Raw genomic sequence first — 18853 nt, 5'->3', positions numbered from 1 at the left:
TGGGAAAAGGCAACATTAGTCCTTAGCAAGTTCATTGAAATGAATCAGTTCCAAAAACATGATTCACCAAATCATTTGAGTCATCATTCTGGTTTTCCTACAAATCCCAGTATGGTATTTGACCAAACTCCTCCACCATTTGCAGTACAGACATGAATGATAATACCTCAAATCATGCAGGTGGTTGAGAAGTTTGTTGTTGTTGCTGTTGTTTCAAAGTGACCAAACTTAAAAAATTTTATCTGGCTGATGATAAACTGAGCGAAATGACTCCTGTAGAACTTGAGCAATATCTAGATACCAAAATATCAGACTTGGCAAACTGCTTTGTCATTTGTCTGTTAGTTTATTCAATATTATAGCTAATTCGATTAGCTTTCAGCTGCTAGAAGAGTCTAGTACTCTCTGCCTTCTCTGTTTTACCTTTATTAAACAACATTTTATGCTCTAAAATAAGTGTGTGGGAAATGCAAAAAGGTTTGCTAATATGGAGCCTAATGTTGCTTTCTTGGCATGATTTATGAAATGTGAATTGATATTTTGATGGATTACCCCCCGCAGACGTCAACGACTGCCATGGACAGTGTCTTAACGGAGGGCTGTGTAAGGTAAGGCCTCACATGTTTCCATTGGGTTTGGCAGATAAAGCCCCCCAGACTCTTTTTCTCCATGTCTACCGCTCCGTTTCTATCACCTCCATCCATTCTTGTTTAAAAATAGTAGAAGCTGAGTCATACTTTGGAGAATGTACATAAAGACAAAGTGGTCAAAAAGACAGAGTGAGTTTGTAAAACGATCAGATTACCATAAACATTCTTGTCTCCTGCCCTTGTCTCCTGTTCATTGTTTTTTTGCTCTTTTTGTATACTTTCTTCACTCGCTCTCAGCACTGTAGTCCAGGCTGATACTTATACAGCTGGAATGCATTAGGACATTGTCTGAGCCAGTTAGCTATAAAAACACAGCGAGTAGAGAGCTAATCAGTACTGACAATCCCATGTTTGATTTGATCTAATGCAACATGTTGTAATGGACTTTAGGATATTAGTCCCTTAGACTGCAAGAAAGGAAAATATCCTTACTAGGGGTGGGCAATATTGTTTTTGCAAATTTTGTTTTTCACAAAATTTTGTTGGATTTATGCTTAAAAGAAATAAAAATATTTGTCAGTGGGCTAAGAAAAATAAACTTCAAGATATATTCTATCAAAATATGTCTTTTCTAAAAACAAGACTAAATAAGAACATAATAATATTATTATGATAATAATAATAATAATTATTATTATTAATATGAATACAATAATTATTTTACTATATAGCAAGTATGTTATTACATTTATTAAGTAAAAATTGAGATAATCTACAAATTATTAAATAATATTACTAATTATTGTCATCACCACCATCATTACTATTAATAATAATAATAATAATAATTATTATTATTATTACTATTATAAATTTAATTTGACAAATTATTATTACTACTGTTATCTTAATGTATAACAAGAATTAAAAAATCTTAATCTATATGAAGTAATAATGATTATTATTTAATTTAATAATAATAATAATTATTATTTTATTATTTTCTTTAATTACAAATATATAAATAATGATTAAATTATTAATTATTGTCAACATTATTATTATTATTAATATTATTATGAATAATAATAATCATTACTATTGTTATTAATGTTGATAATAATACTTATCACCTTAATCTGTATGAAATAATAATAATTATTATTATTATCATTATTAATAATAATAATTATTATTATCATTATTAAAAATAATAATTATTATTATTATTACGTTTTTACAAATTATTATTATCTTACTGTATAACAGGTAAGAATTAAGAAAAAAAAAAATATATATATATATATATATATATATATATATATATATATATATAATTTATTGTATATAATAATAATATAATAATATAATAAAATTATTAAACAATATTATTAATAATTATTGTCGTCATCATTGTTATTAATGTTAATAATAATAATAATAATAATAATAATAAACTTTATTTTATATAGCGCCTTTAAAAGGGTATTCTCAAAGCGCTTTACACATAGTACAAAGAAATAAACAGTCAATACACAAAGAAATAAACAGTCAATACACAATAAAGATAGATAAGTAGTAAAAATAGTAAATAGATACGAAATAGTAAAAATACAAATTACATATAAGCAAGTCTAAAAAAATAAGTTTTAAGAGAAACTTTAAAAAAAACTAAGAGAGTTTGCATGTCTAATATCACAGGGGAGAATGTTGATATTCTATATTAAATAATAATCATAAAAATAATAATAATAATTGTATTATTAAATTTCACAAATTATATTATTTTACTGTATAACAAGAATTAAGAAAATATATAAAATATATAAACAATATATATTATTAAATAATATTATTAATAATTATTGGCATTATTATGATTACTATTATTATTATTATTATTAATAATAATAATAATATAATAATAATTATTATTATTATTAATGTTGACAATTATTTAATAATTATTGTAATCAGTATGAAATAATAATAGTTATAATTATTAAATTTGAAATATTATCATTATCATTATCATTATTATTATTAATGGTATTATGATAAATATAATATAGCGTTATGCCGCCCAGTCCTAACGTGTCTCTCCCTCTCTGTCTCTCTCTCAGGATCTGGTCAGTGGATATCGATGTCTGTGCGCTCCAGGCTTTGCAGGTGAACATTGTGAGCGAGACGTGGACGAGTGCGCTAGTCGACCCTGTCTCAACGGCGGACGCTGTCAGGACGGTGTCAACGGATTCCAGTGTTTGTGTCCACCTGGTTTCTCAGGTGTCATGTGTCAGGTGAGCAATACACACTCACACCTTTATGTTTCATGGGGTCTTTTATGTTTTTAAATGAATGTGGCAATACTGAACCAACACACACAAAATCACAAGAGTCTGTGTTGTCTGTGTGGTTTTGTCTTCAGCTGGACATAGACTACTGTGAGAGTGGCCCGTGTCAGAACGGAGCACAGTGCTTTAGTTTGGCCTCAGATTACTACTGTAAATGTCCGGAAGATTACGAAGGCAAAAACTGCTCCCAGCTCAAAGACCACTGCCTCATCACACCATGTCAAGGTAGGTTACCCAGAAGATTTGTGTATATCGACTCATATTAATGACGAGAATTGAATGTTCATTCATTTGAAGATAAGGAAACCTGTTTGAAATGTGAATGACGCTAGTGGTGCAGAAATGACACACTTCAGCTTTAAGGAACTAGTGAATTAGTGTATAGTTTGGAAGAGAATCTTATGCAGCAGTAGGTGAGGGTTGGAGACTCGTAAACCTGAGCTAGTTGAAGATATCCATGTTAGTCCTAGACCATATACTCTAGGAGTCCTGATGTCTCCAGCTTTATTGAGTGCTAATCGGCGCTCTCAGACTCCAGATCTCGACCCTCATGTGTGGGACTGTAAGATTATCTGCTTGGGCGCATACTGAGGTTTTAATGGGCTCTCGAAATAGAAGTCGAGTCTTTTTTAGTCAGCGCGGCCGTAAGACTATCCCCATCTCAAGGCCGCGCTGCGTTTGATGCCGTGCCATTGTGTACGCCGTAGCGTTGGCGATTGCTAACTCTAATCTATTGGTCCCCCGGCCTGTTTCACCATGGTAACAGCTAAGATATCGTTACATGATGCATATGCTAACCCAAAGTGAGCTTACAGAGAGGGGAAAACCCCCCGCTAGTCAGACTACATGACGACTTTGCTAATTCTTAGCATGCCGCTAACTGCTTTCATCATATTTGTCAGTGTGAAAGGGATATTTTGATGGAGACAGGGTTCCCACGGTCATGGAAAATAAATTAATTTGATTTTATAGGCCTGGAAAAGTCATGCTACTATTTTTCTAAATTTCTTGATTCTGAAATTAATTTATCTACATAATTAAACACTTTTACATATGAAATTATGTAATTATTATTATTTATTACTAATTATTAATTAATTAATTAATTAGCTTTGTGTTGGTGATGGGTATTACCACTAAAAGAAAAAGAGAGAAAGTAAGAGAAAGTAGAAGGAAAAATGAGGAATAACTATTGGTAAAAAATACTGTCTTTAAAGTAAAAGTTCACTTTTATAATTGTATGATTATTGTAATTATTCTATAATAATTAAATGTGCTTGAAATGAAAGACATAATAAAGTATAAAAAATGACATGAATTTAACTTATTTAGATATCTAAAACAAGACTAAATAACAAAATACTTATTATGAAATTATATTATTAATGATTATTAATAATATTAATTATTTTGATCATTATTTTACTGTATAGCAATTAAGAATTAAAAATAATATTAATAATTATTATTATTTTAATGTAAAACAAGTAAAAAAATATTTAATTGTTAAAATATTAAATTTTTAAATAATATTATATTATTATAAACAACAATATTATTCTTACTAATAAGTATAATGATAAAAATCTAAATAATTATTATTGTTCATTAATAATATATTATAACATAAGTATTACAATTATATATTATTAAATAATAATAATAATAATTATTATTATTATTAATATTATCATTAATGTCTACAATTATTATTGATTATCATCTTAATCAGTATGAAATAATAATGATACTACTAATAATATCCTGCTGGTAAATGTAGCTAAAACCAGCTTCTGATGGTTTTATTTGGTTTCTAGCTGGTCTAAATTGTTGATCATCTGATCTACTAGTCAGTGGACCTGATTTTGTTCTAGTAGACCATCTTGGTCAAGTTAGATTACCAAACCACCTAGAACCTGCAACAACCAACTCCAAAAACCAACATAAGCTGCTATGACTTTGTTTTTCCAGCTGCTTAACCTTTCGAGATGGCACAATTATTAATGTTTACACAGACTTGTCATGTAGTCGTCCATTAAGGTGTGTAGTCTAGGTTGTACCGAAAGGACTCTCCATAACTCTTGATGTCCTTGATGTTTCCACAGTGATTGACAGTTGCACGGTTGCCGTGGCGTCTAACAGCACTCCAGGCGGCACGCGACTCATCTCCTCTAGCGTTTGTGGTCCTCACGGTCGCTGTCGAAGTCATGCCGGTGGGCATTTCAGCTGCGAGTGTCAGGAGGGATTCACCGGGACGTACTGCCATGAGAGTAAGCGTGATGTTCAGCGGTGTTTGTGTTCTGTCTATCTTCCAGAGTTTTAACATCTTTTCTCTCACTCTTTACTTTCAGACATCAATGACTGTGAAAGTAGTCCTTGCCGCAACGGCGGCACTTGCATTGATAAAATCAACACTTACCAGTGTATCTGTGCTGATGGATGGGAGGGACCCAACTGTGAGACCAGTGAGTTCATGAGTTATTCGTAATGCAATCCAAAAACGTCTCTAATTTCTCTAATTATATTTAGCACTAAAACATTGTTTGTTTCTAAAACAGACATTGACGACTGCAGCATGAACCCCTGTCGGGACCGAGGAGTGTGTCGTGATCTGGTCAATGACTTTTACTGCGAGTGCAAAAACGGCTGGAAGGGAAAGACCTGTCACTCGCGTAAGCCCCACCTCCTCATTTGCATACCATTAACTTTGGGCTAGAACATTTAAACTGACAAAATTATATTCAAAAATAAAAGATTTTGTAAACCAAACATTGTTGTCAGTAGATTCAAAATGTTTAATGTACGAACTAAAATACAGTAATTACAGTGTTAAAAATACAGTGTTGTTTTAGTATCATTGAGATGCTATTACTGTTTTTTTATTTTTATTGGTTTAGTTTTTATTTTTGTATTTTCTGTTATCATTTTAATTAAAAATTTTTGTTGTGATTTTGATTTTTTTTTTTTAAATGTCTATATAGTTTTTATTCAGTTTTATTTTTTTAGTTTAGTTTTTAATTTAATTATTTTAGTACATCAAGTTAAACTAAATGAAAATGAAAAATATTGCCTTGGCCGATAGCTGAAATAAAATAAGTTTATTTTTTATATTTTATTTTATTTCAGTTAACGTTGATTATCTTTTAACTAACGAAAATGATTTTATGGTTTTAGCTTTAGTTAACTAAAATAACCCTGTTTTTTTTGTTTTTTACAAAAATAACATTTTAACTTTTAATTTAATCCTTAAAAATATATTTTATATTTTAATTTAATTCTTAATTGAATTGAATCTTTAATAATGATATTTATTCTTTTTAATTTATATTTATTTATACAACAATATTTATATAATTTTATATAATTTAATGTACAAAAAATAATATAATAACAACACAAAATTTACCAACATATAGTTTTGCCATTTTCATGCATGAAATAGCATACAAATAGTTCCCTGAACATTTCAGGGCTGTCAAACGATTAATCGCATACAAAATAAAAGTTTGAGTTTGCGTAATATATGTGTGAGTAATGTGTGTAAATAATATGTATATATAAATACAGACAAATTAATGTATATATTTAAGTGAAATATGTTATTTATGTACAAAAAATGTATTTATATATAATATAAATTATACAAAAATATAAATAAATACATGTGCTTGTAAATATTTCTCAAATATATACATGGATGTGTTTGTATTTATATATACATAATAATTACACACAGTACACCCACATATGTTAGGCAAACTCAAACTTTTATTTAGTATGCAAATGAATCATTGAATCAGAGTTTGAATCAGTTCATTTAAATGAACAGTTTGAATATCATTCATAGAAATGAATCACACTTTCTGACTAAATCTTTTTATAAATTTTATATGGGCAGCAAAATCATCGCAAATATATTGTACGTTTATCTGAAGTAGTCAGTTTGTCTGAAAGCTGATTTCTTGTCATTTATAGGTGAGAGCCAATGTGACGAGGCCACTTGTAACAACGGGGGCACGTGTTCAGACGAAGGCGACTCGTTTAAGTGCACGTGTGCTTCTGGATGGGAAGGCGCAACCTGTAATATAGGTGAGCAGCTGATGACTTGAATGACCTTTTTTGTGAGCTGGGCTCTGAATAAGTTATAATGAAAGATTTTTATCCTTCACTCTTTAGCAAAGAACAGCAGCTGCCTGCCGAACCCCTGTGAGAACGGAGCCACGTGTATCGTCACAGGTGACAGCTTCACCTGTCTCTGCAAAGAAGGCTGGGAGGGGCTCACCTGCAGCCAGAGTACGGCAAAACTTCCTGTTCCACTTCCTTACTACTTCCTGTCTTGACTCCTGTCTACCTCCTGTTTCCAACTCTCACCTACTGCTGCTTAAGGTTCTCTTCCAAACTATATACTAATTGGATAGTTCCTTAAAGCTGAAGTGTGTCATTTCTGTGCCACCAAAATAATGAATGACCTTATCAACAAATGTCTCTGCATATTACACTGGGATAGAAGGAAGTATTTTAATGTAGAAGAATGACACACATCACCTTTAACTTTAGTTGCAGACCCATACAGAATCTGCACCGCAGAACTCCAGGTTTTCCAAAATAAAGACGGAAAATGTCTTAAATAGTCCACGGATTCTGTCTGTGCCTGTTTAGTAGTTTCAGCTCAAATATCACTGGCAGGTGTAACTTTGATGAATGATTGTTCAGGTGGGATTATGATCTGCTATGTAACTATGGTAACGATATTGCGACTGTTGACATGGTGACTGTTTTTTGATGATTGTTTTTTATCTGTTTTCAATCTGTAATAACAAAATGTTTGATGTTTTGTTTTACAGATTCCAACGATTGCAACCCACAGCCATGGTAAGCCTAATTCTTACTCAACATTGCAATTGTGTTGCTGCCTTCAAGTCAAGTTGGATTTTATTTTATTTTATTTTATTTTTATAACTTAATTTAAAATAATTTAATTTAATAACTTAATTTACCTTAATAATTTAATCTTCAAAAATTAAATTACACTTAAAAAAATTAGAACAATATATAACAATAAAATATAACAATATATCAACAGCAATATTTACTCATATATATTTTTACTTTTGCTTTCTGAACTTAATTAAATTGTAATTAAAGAAAAAATTAAAAAAAAGTTTTTATTTTGATCATTAACTGTATAATTTAGTTTATACGTATTTTGTGTATTGTTAATGAAGAATTGTGATAAATTTGACCAGACAATATTATAATTTAGCTTGTTAATGAGGTGACTGGCTTGCATGACGAAACTACTTTTCCCATCATTCTCTGTGTGTGCATAGAAAAAATACACAAAGCATCCAGTTAATAAATATTTAAATTAATTAAAATAATATTTTCATACAAAGTCATATATCTTTTTAAAATATTTATTATAAATTAATTATATAATTATTTATTTTTAAAACATTCTTCAGTTTCTTTGAAATGTGAAATAAATTCTGACAAAAATAATGCACTTCACAATGTATTTGACGTCCAAACTTTCTCTGGAGGACTTGAATGCAGCATGTGTCCTGTTGAACTTTGACCCCTTATCTCATCACGTGTATCATCTTGATGCAGCTATAACAGCGGTACGTGTGTGGACGGTGATAACTGGTACCGCTGTGAGTGTGCCAGTGGATTCGCAGGGCCAGACTGTCGCATCAGTGAGTGATTAATGACACTTTATCTAATGAATACAATATATAGTATATTCAAGATGGTGATTTTACAGTAATGTTGTTGTCTAAACACGTGCGTCTCACCCTACAGACATCAATGAGTGCCAGTCATCTCCCTGTGCGTTCGGTTCCACATGCGTCGATGAAATTAACGGCTACCGCTGCCTGTGTCCCCCCGGTAGGACCGGGTCCAGGTGTCAGGAAGGTACACGGCCCAGACTACAACTCCCATTATTCATGCTTGCTGTTTAATTAACATGAATACTAAACCGTTATGCTACAGACACCTCAAATCATGCATTTATTAGGGGAACTTTTTTGTCCCTTAGGAAATAATTTTAATGTAAATCATTTATTTTTTGTTCTAGATTTAAAGGATATATTATATAACCTTTAAGCTTTGTACTGTGACTATTCATTACCGAAACCCTTAGTATTTTAATTTTAATTATTTTTAAATTCAATAATTTTAGTATTTTAATAGTAATTTTAATTAAAAATCAATCCATTTATTTGTATTTTTCATCATTACCATCACAAATTGAAGGTGGATGTGCGAAAAATGTTAAATGTTAAATATAAATGAACCATAATTTCAAGAATTTTAATTTTTCAAGATTTCAAATAGCCAAAATGGCCCTAATTAAACAGTGAAAAGTGTAAATTTCACATAATTTTTAAAAATGGCTTGTTTTTTCTCTCAGTCACCGGACGTCCGTGTGTGGCTGGAGGTCGGATTGCTGTAGATGGGGCAAAGTGGGCCGAAGACTGCAACACCTGTTACTGTCAGAAGGGGATTGTCACCTGTACTAAGGTGTTGTAGCTGTTGTTTAATTGTTGACCATTAATAGTGATGCACTGTCATTGCCATCTTACAATACTTACACTTCCTTTGTCTCGTCATCAGCTGTGGTGTGGCCCCAAACCTTGCCGTATGCTTGGCTCTGGACGAGGTGACTGTCCGCTGGGTCAGCTGTGTGTGGCGTTACGTGAAGAGCAGTGTTTCGTGAAGCCCTGCTCGTCACAGGGCGAGTGCTGGTCTGCTCACCGGCCGGCCGTTCGTGCACGCTGTCACCCCGAGAGCGACTGCGCCAACGTCACCTTCACCTTCAACAAGGACACCATGCCACAGGTGAGGCCACTGAGACTGACAGTCAAAGTTTGTGATGGGGTTGCATATATTCGATTAATGCACTCATGTTAAAATGTTTTGTTGTTATATGATGTTTGTAATGGGTATATGCTTTGGCTCTCAGGGAGTGACGGTGGAGCAGGTGTGTCGTGAGTTGAGACATCTGTATGTGACGAAGAATGTTTCGACTGAGTTTTCCATCTCTATGACCTGTGAACTCTCCTCGGCTGCCAATAACGAGATCCATGTGGCCATCGTAAGTGATCTAATGCAGTATTTAATTGGCTAGAAATTACTTTTTTGAGTGCAGTTTCTATGAAATATTTTAATATCCTTATAGTAATAAAGAACAACTGGAAAAATCATTGAATTTCATTGGTTTTTTTATATTAATTTCTTTATGGGTGTGACACACAAACCCGCTTCCCCTCACTCACTCGTTTAATTTGCTCTGGATGAATATTGTTGGTGTTACAGGGCTTGAATTTCGCTGTGGGATTGCACATATTGCACATAATTTTATTCATTCGCGCAGATTTTGTTCTCACACCTAAAGTGCATGCACATAAAGCAACTCTCAGTACTGAATTGAGGTTTTTTTTGCAGCTTATTGTGTTCACGTAAACACAGTCAAGTTATGTTTTAAGTGAATGTAAAGAGTTGAGAAAGAAAACGCATGAGTAACAGTATAATGGATCTGTGCGTCAGATCTTAAAGTGACAGCAGCCTAATTTACCAAATTATAAAAATTATGAAATAACTTTTTTTAACACCCATGCTGTTCATTCTGCTGTACTTTTCAGCAGCTTGAGTTGTAAAAAGAAAATAAAACTATCTAGGTCAGAATTGTTTTTTTGTTTTTTTAAAGTTGCACATATATATATTGTGTTTTCCAGCATGTGAATGAGGATGGCATTCACGGAAGAGTTCCAGTTAAAGAGATCACGGACAGCATCATCGATCTGGTGAGCAAACACAGCGCGAACAGCACCATCATCGGCTCCATCGCTGAGGTCCGCGTGCAGCGCAGACAACCGCAAAACCCCAACGGTGAGACCCGACAGGAAGTTCTTAAACCTTACAAGAAGTAGCCATTTGTCAAAATGATGGATCCTCTGATTGGATCCATATCTTGAGATAAATATTGAGATATAAACTACCCATCAAAAGTTTAGGGTGAGTTTAAAGAAATTAATATTCAGCAAGGAAATTTAGAATGCTAAAAAACATTTCAATTTCAAATAAATGCTGTTCTTTTGAACTTTTTATTCATCAAAGAATCCTGAAAAAAAAGTATCATGGTTTCCACAAAAATATTAATCAGCACATCTGTTTCAACATTGATAACAATAAGAAATGTTTCTTGAACATCAAATCAGCATATTAGAATGATTTCTGAAGGATCATGTGACACTTAAGACTGGAGTAATGATGCTGAAAATTCAGCTTTGATCACAGGAATAAATTACATTTTAAAATATATTCACATTCACACAGTTTTTTGATAAAATAAATGCAGCCTTGGTGAGCAAAAACATTACAAAATCTTACAGACTCCAAACTTGTGTTTGGAAAAGTGTGTGTGTGTGTATATATATATATATATATATATATATATATATATATATATATATATAAACAATATTGAATTACATGAGATGTCTGGTTTTGTTGCTATTCAATAGACCTCTTAATCGCCTACGTCACCGTGACATCACCGCTCTAGCTGGAGGCAAAACATAAATAAGATCTCATAGCAGGCGCGCTAAAAGTTTGAGGTTTTGACTTTAAAATGTCTTGTTGTGTTTTTGGCTGCCAGAATAGAAGGAACAGCACTTTTGGTTCAAAACTAAAGTTTTACCAGATCCCGGCAGACATTCCTTCACAGAAATCAAAAAGATAATTGTGGTTGAAAGCAATACGGCGTACAGACTGAACAGAGACGATCATAAATAATACTTGTGTTTGCAGTGCACACTTCATATCAGGTAAAATAATCGATGCATGTAATGGTGTGTTGGTTTTATCTAGTACAAATCAGCAAGTTTCTGTTTTATAGGTGAAAAGTCGCCAACTTTCAGCACACTAGCTAGCTTAAATGTTAACCAAACATACAGCGATAGATGTGTGTGCCATCCTTTGAATGGTCTCTTAAAATAATCCACATTGTTAGCCATAATCATAGTTAGCCCAGCGTTAGGTTACATTAGACAATAAGCCTTGACAAAATTCCCCGAACCACCCGAAAGTAATTCATATGTTGTCTAGGAAATATCCAAAACTTAAGTTAATTTACAAAAATAGCTGTCACGGTCCCGCAGAGTCAGTGACTGTACATATTCGGACAGTTCTGAACCTTCTTCTGCATCTATGTTTAATAAATCCCTCCTAAAACATGCTAGCTTACGCTTGTCAACATTGAGTCCAGCGCCTCTATTTGCCTCCAGCTAAGCCCCGCCCACCAGGAAACGTTGCAATGTTTACAAACTTTTAAGGGGTCAATTTAATAACGAATAAATAAAATGGAACACCAAATGCTTTGCACACAATGAGGGGATGTAATATTTTGCCAGCTTGTTTTTATTAATCCATTTTCATTGGTTCTCTCAATCTCATTCAGTAGACTACTTGGTGCCACTGCTGGTTTCCATAGTGACGGCGTTCTGGGTTTTGGCCCTGGCGTCGGTGTTCCTGTGGTGTGTGCGGCATCGACGCAAACAAAGCTCCAGCCCTACCGCCATCAACCCCGCCACCCCCTTCTCCACAGGAAGCGCAGAAGAAATCACGGTGAACAACGCTCGCGAGCAGCTCAACCAGATCAAGAACCACATCGAGAAGAACGCGTCTAACAGCAGCCTGCCAGGAAAAGAGCTCCACTGTGAAGACAAGAACACCGTCAACGCCAAAATCAGGACGCATTTCTCGGAATCCGCCAGACTAGCGCAGGACGACTCCAACAAGCGGCTGCAGAAGGCGCGCTTTCCACGCCAGCCGGCCTACATGTTGGTGGACAGAGACGACAGGCTCAGCTCCAACGGCACGGATGGAAAAAATCCACACTGGACTAATAAACGCGACAACAGAGACCTGGAGTCACAGCACAGAGCTCCGGATTCACAGCAAAGAGATCTGGACACGCAACACAGCTTGCACAAAATGGAGTTTATCGTATAACAATCATTGACGACGTCTCAGAAGATCAAAGGATAGCAAATGAATCAAAAAGCTTATTGTTGACTGTGACGACAAGTCCGGACAGTATTTGTTCAGACGTTCCGGTGAAGTGGACCACAGGCAGGTCCGTTTTCTTTTTATGTGTGTCAGTCAGAGCCTGTAGCGCCTGAAGACGTTAACCTGTGCAGAACTTCTTGCCTGAAACACAAAACCTGAACGAGAACGCAATTGGCCAAAATCTGTTAATTGCGCAAATCTTGAAGCAAAAACATGCCCAGGTCACATTTCACCCCAGAATTCATAGACATTATGACATTATTTTAATGACAATTAAGCACATTTGTCTCCCAAATTCTCATTATTGTAATCTTTTTTTTTTATTTTTTTATAATACTGCAGTTTCATATAGTTAAATATTACTGTTATACTAGGATTTTTTTATGTGAATCAGCATAAATGTAGGGTACATTTACACAACAACGATGTACTAGAAATGGAAATGTTTTTCATTTGCGTTTTTGAAAAGTTTAACGTACAGACACAGATCTGCGAAAATGATTAAAAACGCTGTATTATTCATGCCAGGCCAGTAGATGGAGATGTCACACTACGCGCCTATAGACTGAACACATAATATGCATGCGCACACAAATGTTTGTTTTTGTAGTTTACATGGAGACGATAACGGTATCGTTTTCAAAAACTTGCACTTTGAAACACGTTTTCAAAAGTTTGCGCTTTCAGGACTCCAAAACGCCGTTTTCGCATAAATGAACGGCCAAAACACATAAAAAGTTTTACGTTTTTAGTTGAAAATGGTGTCGCGTAAATGCCCCCTAAAGGCAGTACAATAAATTCTACAATAAAAAATTACAGTAATTTAAATTATGGTTGAATTTTGCTGGGGTTTTTTGCATTGTGGAAATGAGAATTACAGGGTAATGTGCTTAAACTTTATAGTGCTAAATATAGGTTGTAAAAAAATATAGTTTCTTTTTACTTTCTTATGACTTTGGGATGAAATTAGCCATGGAAATGCTCCTGAGGATTTCGTGAGTATCACCCAATCGTTGAGCTGAACGGCATGTGCAGATTGTATTAAATTTTAGAACTTAATGCACCAGAAATAGCTTGTGAATCATTTCCAAAAATCAGTGATTACTGGTGCATCATGTGCTTGAAGATTGTATTTAAATCCAATTTATTGGGTTCTTGACTGGATTTTATTTTCCCGCTCTTTCCAGCAGTTCATTTTTATTTATTTTGCTCTTTTTTTTTTTTTTTTTTTACATGTGTACAGTCATGCTTAGAAGTTACTGTCTATATGAAGAAATTCACTGTCAATTTAGATGTTGTATAGATGACTTTGTACATATTTTCTAATTAATCATTGTGTATATTTGATTTATTAACTTAATAATCGAGAGCCTATCGTTTGTTTTTATTTATATGCATTGTTTAGGTTTGATAATGTGACCGCTTGTGTCTGACCTTTGTATTTTTGGATGGAAAATATTGTCTCTTGTTTCTGAAATGCCAAAATAATAGTTTATTTTTGAAGAATAGCTTGTTTATTTGTGTCTAAATCCAGAATGCAATGTGCAATGTCTGTTAAAAGAAAACGTGCATGGCTTGTGTTTGTAATGTCCTGAGACGTAGGCTAGATGGGTTTCCCATCTAGTATTGATGCAGATACACTTTTCTAGATGTTATGACTTTAAAACCATTCCTGAACATTTTTTAGCATATTTTCCGCTCATAGCTGTGTTTAATGAATTTGGCAGCCCAGGATATCAAACAACACTTGTTTAGAGTTTTCTGGTAAACCACAGTATTCAAATGAACCAAAACATCTAAAGGGAACGAACAGTATTAGAAGTGCAATGTAATATGAAATATGAAGAAAACAGAAATGAATGTGATAAGCAAGACAAACATGAAATCAAAATCATTTTAGTAGACCATTTTTATTAATTGTACAATACAATAAGACTGTGGGGCTTTTCTGCTTCAGTCCCACTTGCAATCTGTGTTACTACTGCCATGTTCTCTAGTTGTCTAGTCAAAGTTTGTTCAATTCCTTTAATTGTATATTTCTTGTGTTTGTCTATGAAAAAGCAGAGCCATGAAAACAAATCATCCTGGGGTTTGTCAAAACTTTTATTTCGATTTTCATTCAGTTGTTGACATTTGGATCCATTAAATCAAATAAAATTTCACTTGAATGTTTTGAATTTAGGAATTTGATTTTTCTTTGGGTTTTGAGTTTTGGGTTGTGTGTCAAAAAAAAAGATATTTATTAAATAATTTGTATAATAATTTTAAAGCAAACTCTATGGTGTAAATACTAATCCTGTCCATTATACCTTTAAAAATACAACAGCAAGCCATAGTGAGGTCTGATTTGTGAGTGAATCATTCTTTGATTTGGTTCATTTAAATGAATCTGTTGAATGGGTTCACAAATTGGTCTGAATGATTCATTGAGTGATTTTTTTTTTTTCAATCCAGTATTTACAGACTATTGATGAAAAAATAATGAAAATTCATTGATCAAAAAGTGTAGGAACTCTTCAAATGCTGATATAAAACAAATCTATATTAGTACTGTCAAATCGATTAATCATGAGTAATCGCATCTAACATAAAAGTGTGTGTGTGTGTGTATATATATATATATATATATATATATATATATATATATAAATATATATATAATTACAAACTTTTATGTTAGATGTGATTAATTGCAATCAATCTATTCAACAGCACTAATCTATATGGAATTAAAGTTTTAAGTGTATCAAATGTAGTTTATGTAACAAATGGTGTATGACCTCTTGTCTAGTTCTAAGAATATTGTAAACATTTCCTTATTTATGCACGATTTAAATGTAACCCAGGGTCTGAATTGTAGGTCTGACATGGTGGACACAGCCGTAACCGTCCCAACAGTGTCCACATTGTGTGTGGCTAGACGTTCAGCTGAGCGCGGCGGGTGGGCGACCATGTGAGACAGGTTATGAAAGCCCTTCACACTGTCTCTCTCTCTCTCTGCTGTCGTGGGAAAGCTGAAGATGCATCTCATGCTGTCTATTTTGGTGTGCGTTTGTCTAACATGTTTGCAAAGGCATTGCACAAAGAACGTCTTCTTCTAGATCTCCACCTCCAATCAGCTTTTCTTTGAAAACCGCGCGGTGACCCCTTTCTCAACAGGCCTGATTCACTGAAGCATCGAACACGTGCAAAACTGTTTTTCTGGAGCTAAAGTGACTGACATGCACTGATCATTGATCATGTCACTGAAAAGACATATAGAGAAAGTAGTTGGACATCGAAGACATTTAAAAAATATGCATGGCATCGAGTTAGATAATATCAAACCATGAGGTATTCGTTTTAAAGAAAGGTAGCACAAGCACACTTTTGAAGCATAAACAAGTTTTTATAGGTTTAAACACCCCATGTCATCTAAATTTACGTTTTGTGGCTTTTAGTCTTCTAACTTTATTGGTATCTTGTACTTCTAAAAAAAACCCTCACTTTTAGCACAGATGCACATTTACAATCTCGGGGAAAAAAAAAAAAAAACGATATACACTATATTGCCAAAAGCTTTGGGACGCCTGCCTTTACGTGCACATGAACTTTAATGACATCCCATTCTTAATCCGTAGGGTTTAATATGGAGTTGGCCCACCCTTTGCAGCTATAAATACTTCATCAAGGTTTAGGAGTGTGTTTATGGGAATTTTTGACCATTCTTGAAGCGCATTTGTGAGGTCAGGCACTGATGTTGGCGAGAAAGTCTGGCTCGCAGTCTCCGCTCTAATTCATCCCAGAGGTGTTTTATCGGGTTGAGGTCAGGACTCTGTGCAGGCCAGTCCAAAATGTCTTGGTATGCTGAAGCATTAAGAGTTCCTTTCACTGGAACTAAGGGGCCATCATAGACTGTAAAAAAAGATGGACGACACGACACCGCTTCCTTCCATTGTATTAAACTGAAGCCAAAACGGACGCCGATGGGCGCTGACACGTTACGCAAAAACGTCAAAAAAAAAAAAGTTAAAATAATCTACCTAAAAACTAATAGGCTATTCTGTTTCTAGAGCAATAATATTTTTGAAACAGCAAATTCAGTAGATGAACTCAATATAATATGCCTCAAACTCTAAAATGTCAGAAACGGTCCTGCCATTTTAAATAAAATGTTTAAACTAACGTTACAGGAGATCGATTGCTGAAATTAGAGTAGGCTATCATTAGTTTTATCCTGCTAATTATTATTTTATACCCATAAAAATAATTAGTAACTGCCAGATAACGATCACCTGCTTTTTTTCCGTCGTGGCTAACGTTAGGCATGTTATCTTAACTAATAACGTTTATTAATTAGCTTATAAGCCACATTTAACGTTACCGAGAAAAGCTCAGATATCCGTCAGATCCTGTAGGTCAGTACAGTTTACTGCTGAACAGCTCATTTTGTCGGTGTGAATTAACACAGAAATTGAAAATTAATAGTTATTTATTTATCTTCAATCTCCCCTCAAAGCTCCGACAGTCAATCAGAGCTGTCAATCAACTGTGAATCACGACGACACGCCCCGTTTCTATAGCACTAAATTGTTGATTGTAAAGTCAAACTTATCACAAAAACGAACAATTGAATATAAATCAGCGTGATAACAACTACCTTAAATGACCAAAGCCATATAATTTATTTTTATGTTTTAACTTAAAGGTACAATATGTAAATTTTTTGCAGTAAAATATCCAAAAACCACTAGGCTAGTGTTATATATTTTGTCCAGCTGATTACTAACAATATCTATAAGGTTTTCAACTACTTGTAAATAATGAGAAAATTCCCATTCTAAACAGTGACACGGGGCAGTGCAGTCGCCTGTCAATGACGTCAGTTACCGCCTTAACTGACGTAGAAATCACATGACAACAGTGCCGTGGACAAATGCGGAAGTAGTGTCTAGCGTCCAGCAAACCACTAGCTTGCTTCAAGCAGTTCCTTATTTACTTCTTGCACATTTTATGGTGGATTGTGTTACATATTTATGGAACATAATTACTGTTTACCATCTGCCGCTGGTTCTGTCGACAAGGACAGCTCCCGTAAACTCATGACCGGAAAAGCGGAAGCGGCGCCGGCGGCTGTGTCATAATAAAAGTCCCGCTGCTCGTGAGGCGTGTGTTGATCAATCGCTCCAGCTCCTCGTACAGCTCCCGCAACACTCGGTCCTGCTCTGCTTCATACTGCAGTAACGTTAATAATCGCCTTTGTTTTGAATAGGCTTCTAGCGACCTCTAGCGGAAAAAAATATCACAAATTGTACCTTTAAGTCGCATTCGTGCGGGCGGGGTTTATGACCTGTACTGCATCCAGCCTCCAGGGGGCGATCGAAGAGCCCGCAGCTTCACTTTACAGGACGTATGAGGCACACCCGATACACACACACACACACACATATATATATATATATATATATATATATATATATATATATATATATATATATATATATATATATATATATATATATATATATATATACATACATCACTACACAACACTCTTAGCAACCACTCTTAGCAATGTAAACCGTTTGTTCTCAGCTCAGCTTGTTTATTGAAGCTTACTGTGTTATATAGAACTAGTAGTTATATAGAAGTGAGCGAGTTTATTACCTGCATTCAGATTTAGCATTTTCCTTCAGGTCAGTCTTACGTTCATAATAAAAAATCTGTTTAACACTAGAAGTCCCAGAGATTTGTAACCCTCCTTTAGCCAAGTGGATGCTAACTGGCTAGTCTTTTGGCTATCATTAGCATCAATTCATGTGTAAATATGGTCATTACCTGAGCAATCTGCAGGGG

General features: G+C 34.1%; 1 protein-coding gene across 2 annotated transcripts in view; it reads left to right on the top strand.

The window, feature by feature from the left end:
- The window catches only part of jag1a (jagged canonical Notch ligand 1a), a 32413-nt gene extending 17312 nt beyond the window's left edge, over positions 1-15101 (top strand). The window contains exons 11-26 of one of the 2 annotated variants that reach the window (XM_067402767.1): positions 562-608; positions 2714-2887; positions 3016-3166; positions 5047-5211; positions 5293-5406; positions 5500-5613; positions 6917-7030; positions 7118-7234; positions 7786-7813; positions 8555-8640; positions 8747-8860; positions 9360-9469; positions 9563-9787; positions 9912-10043; positions 10684-10837; positions 12411-15101. In XM_067402767.1, coding sequence (XP_067258868.1) covers positions 562-608; positions 2714-2887; positions 3016-3166; positions 5047-5211; positions 5293-5406; positions 5500-5613; positions 6917-7030; positions 7118-7234; positions 7786-7813; positions 8555-8640; positions 8747-8860; positions 9360-9469; positions 9563-9787; positions 9912-10043; positions 10684-10837; positions 12411-12961 — 2396 coding nt within the window. In that variant the 3' untranslated portion in view covers positions 12962-15101. Of the gene's footprint in view, positions 1-561; positions 609-2713; positions 2888-3015; positions 3167-5046; positions 5212-5292; positions 5407-5499; positions 5614-6916; positions 7031-7117; positions 7235-7785; positions 7814-8554; positions 8641-8746; positions 8861-9359; positions 9470-9562; positions 9788-9911; positions 10044-10683; positions 10838-12407 lie in introns of both variants that reach the window. The other variant, XM_067402766.1, reaches the window with a different exon arrangement.
- The last annotated feature ends 3752 nt before the right edge of the window (positions 15102-18853 follow it).

Source organism: Chanodichthys erythropterus, chromosome 12, assembly GCF_024489055.1.
Source record: "Chanodichthys erythropterus isolate Z2021 chromosome 12, ASM2448905v1, whole genome shotgun sequence".
NCBI lineage: Eukaryota > Metazoa > Chordata > Actinopteri > Cypriniformes > Xenocyprididae > Chanodichthys > Chanodichthys erythropterus.
The sequence above is the reverse complement of the archived record's forward strand: the minus strand, read 5'-3'. Positions and strand labels throughout refer to the sequence as shown.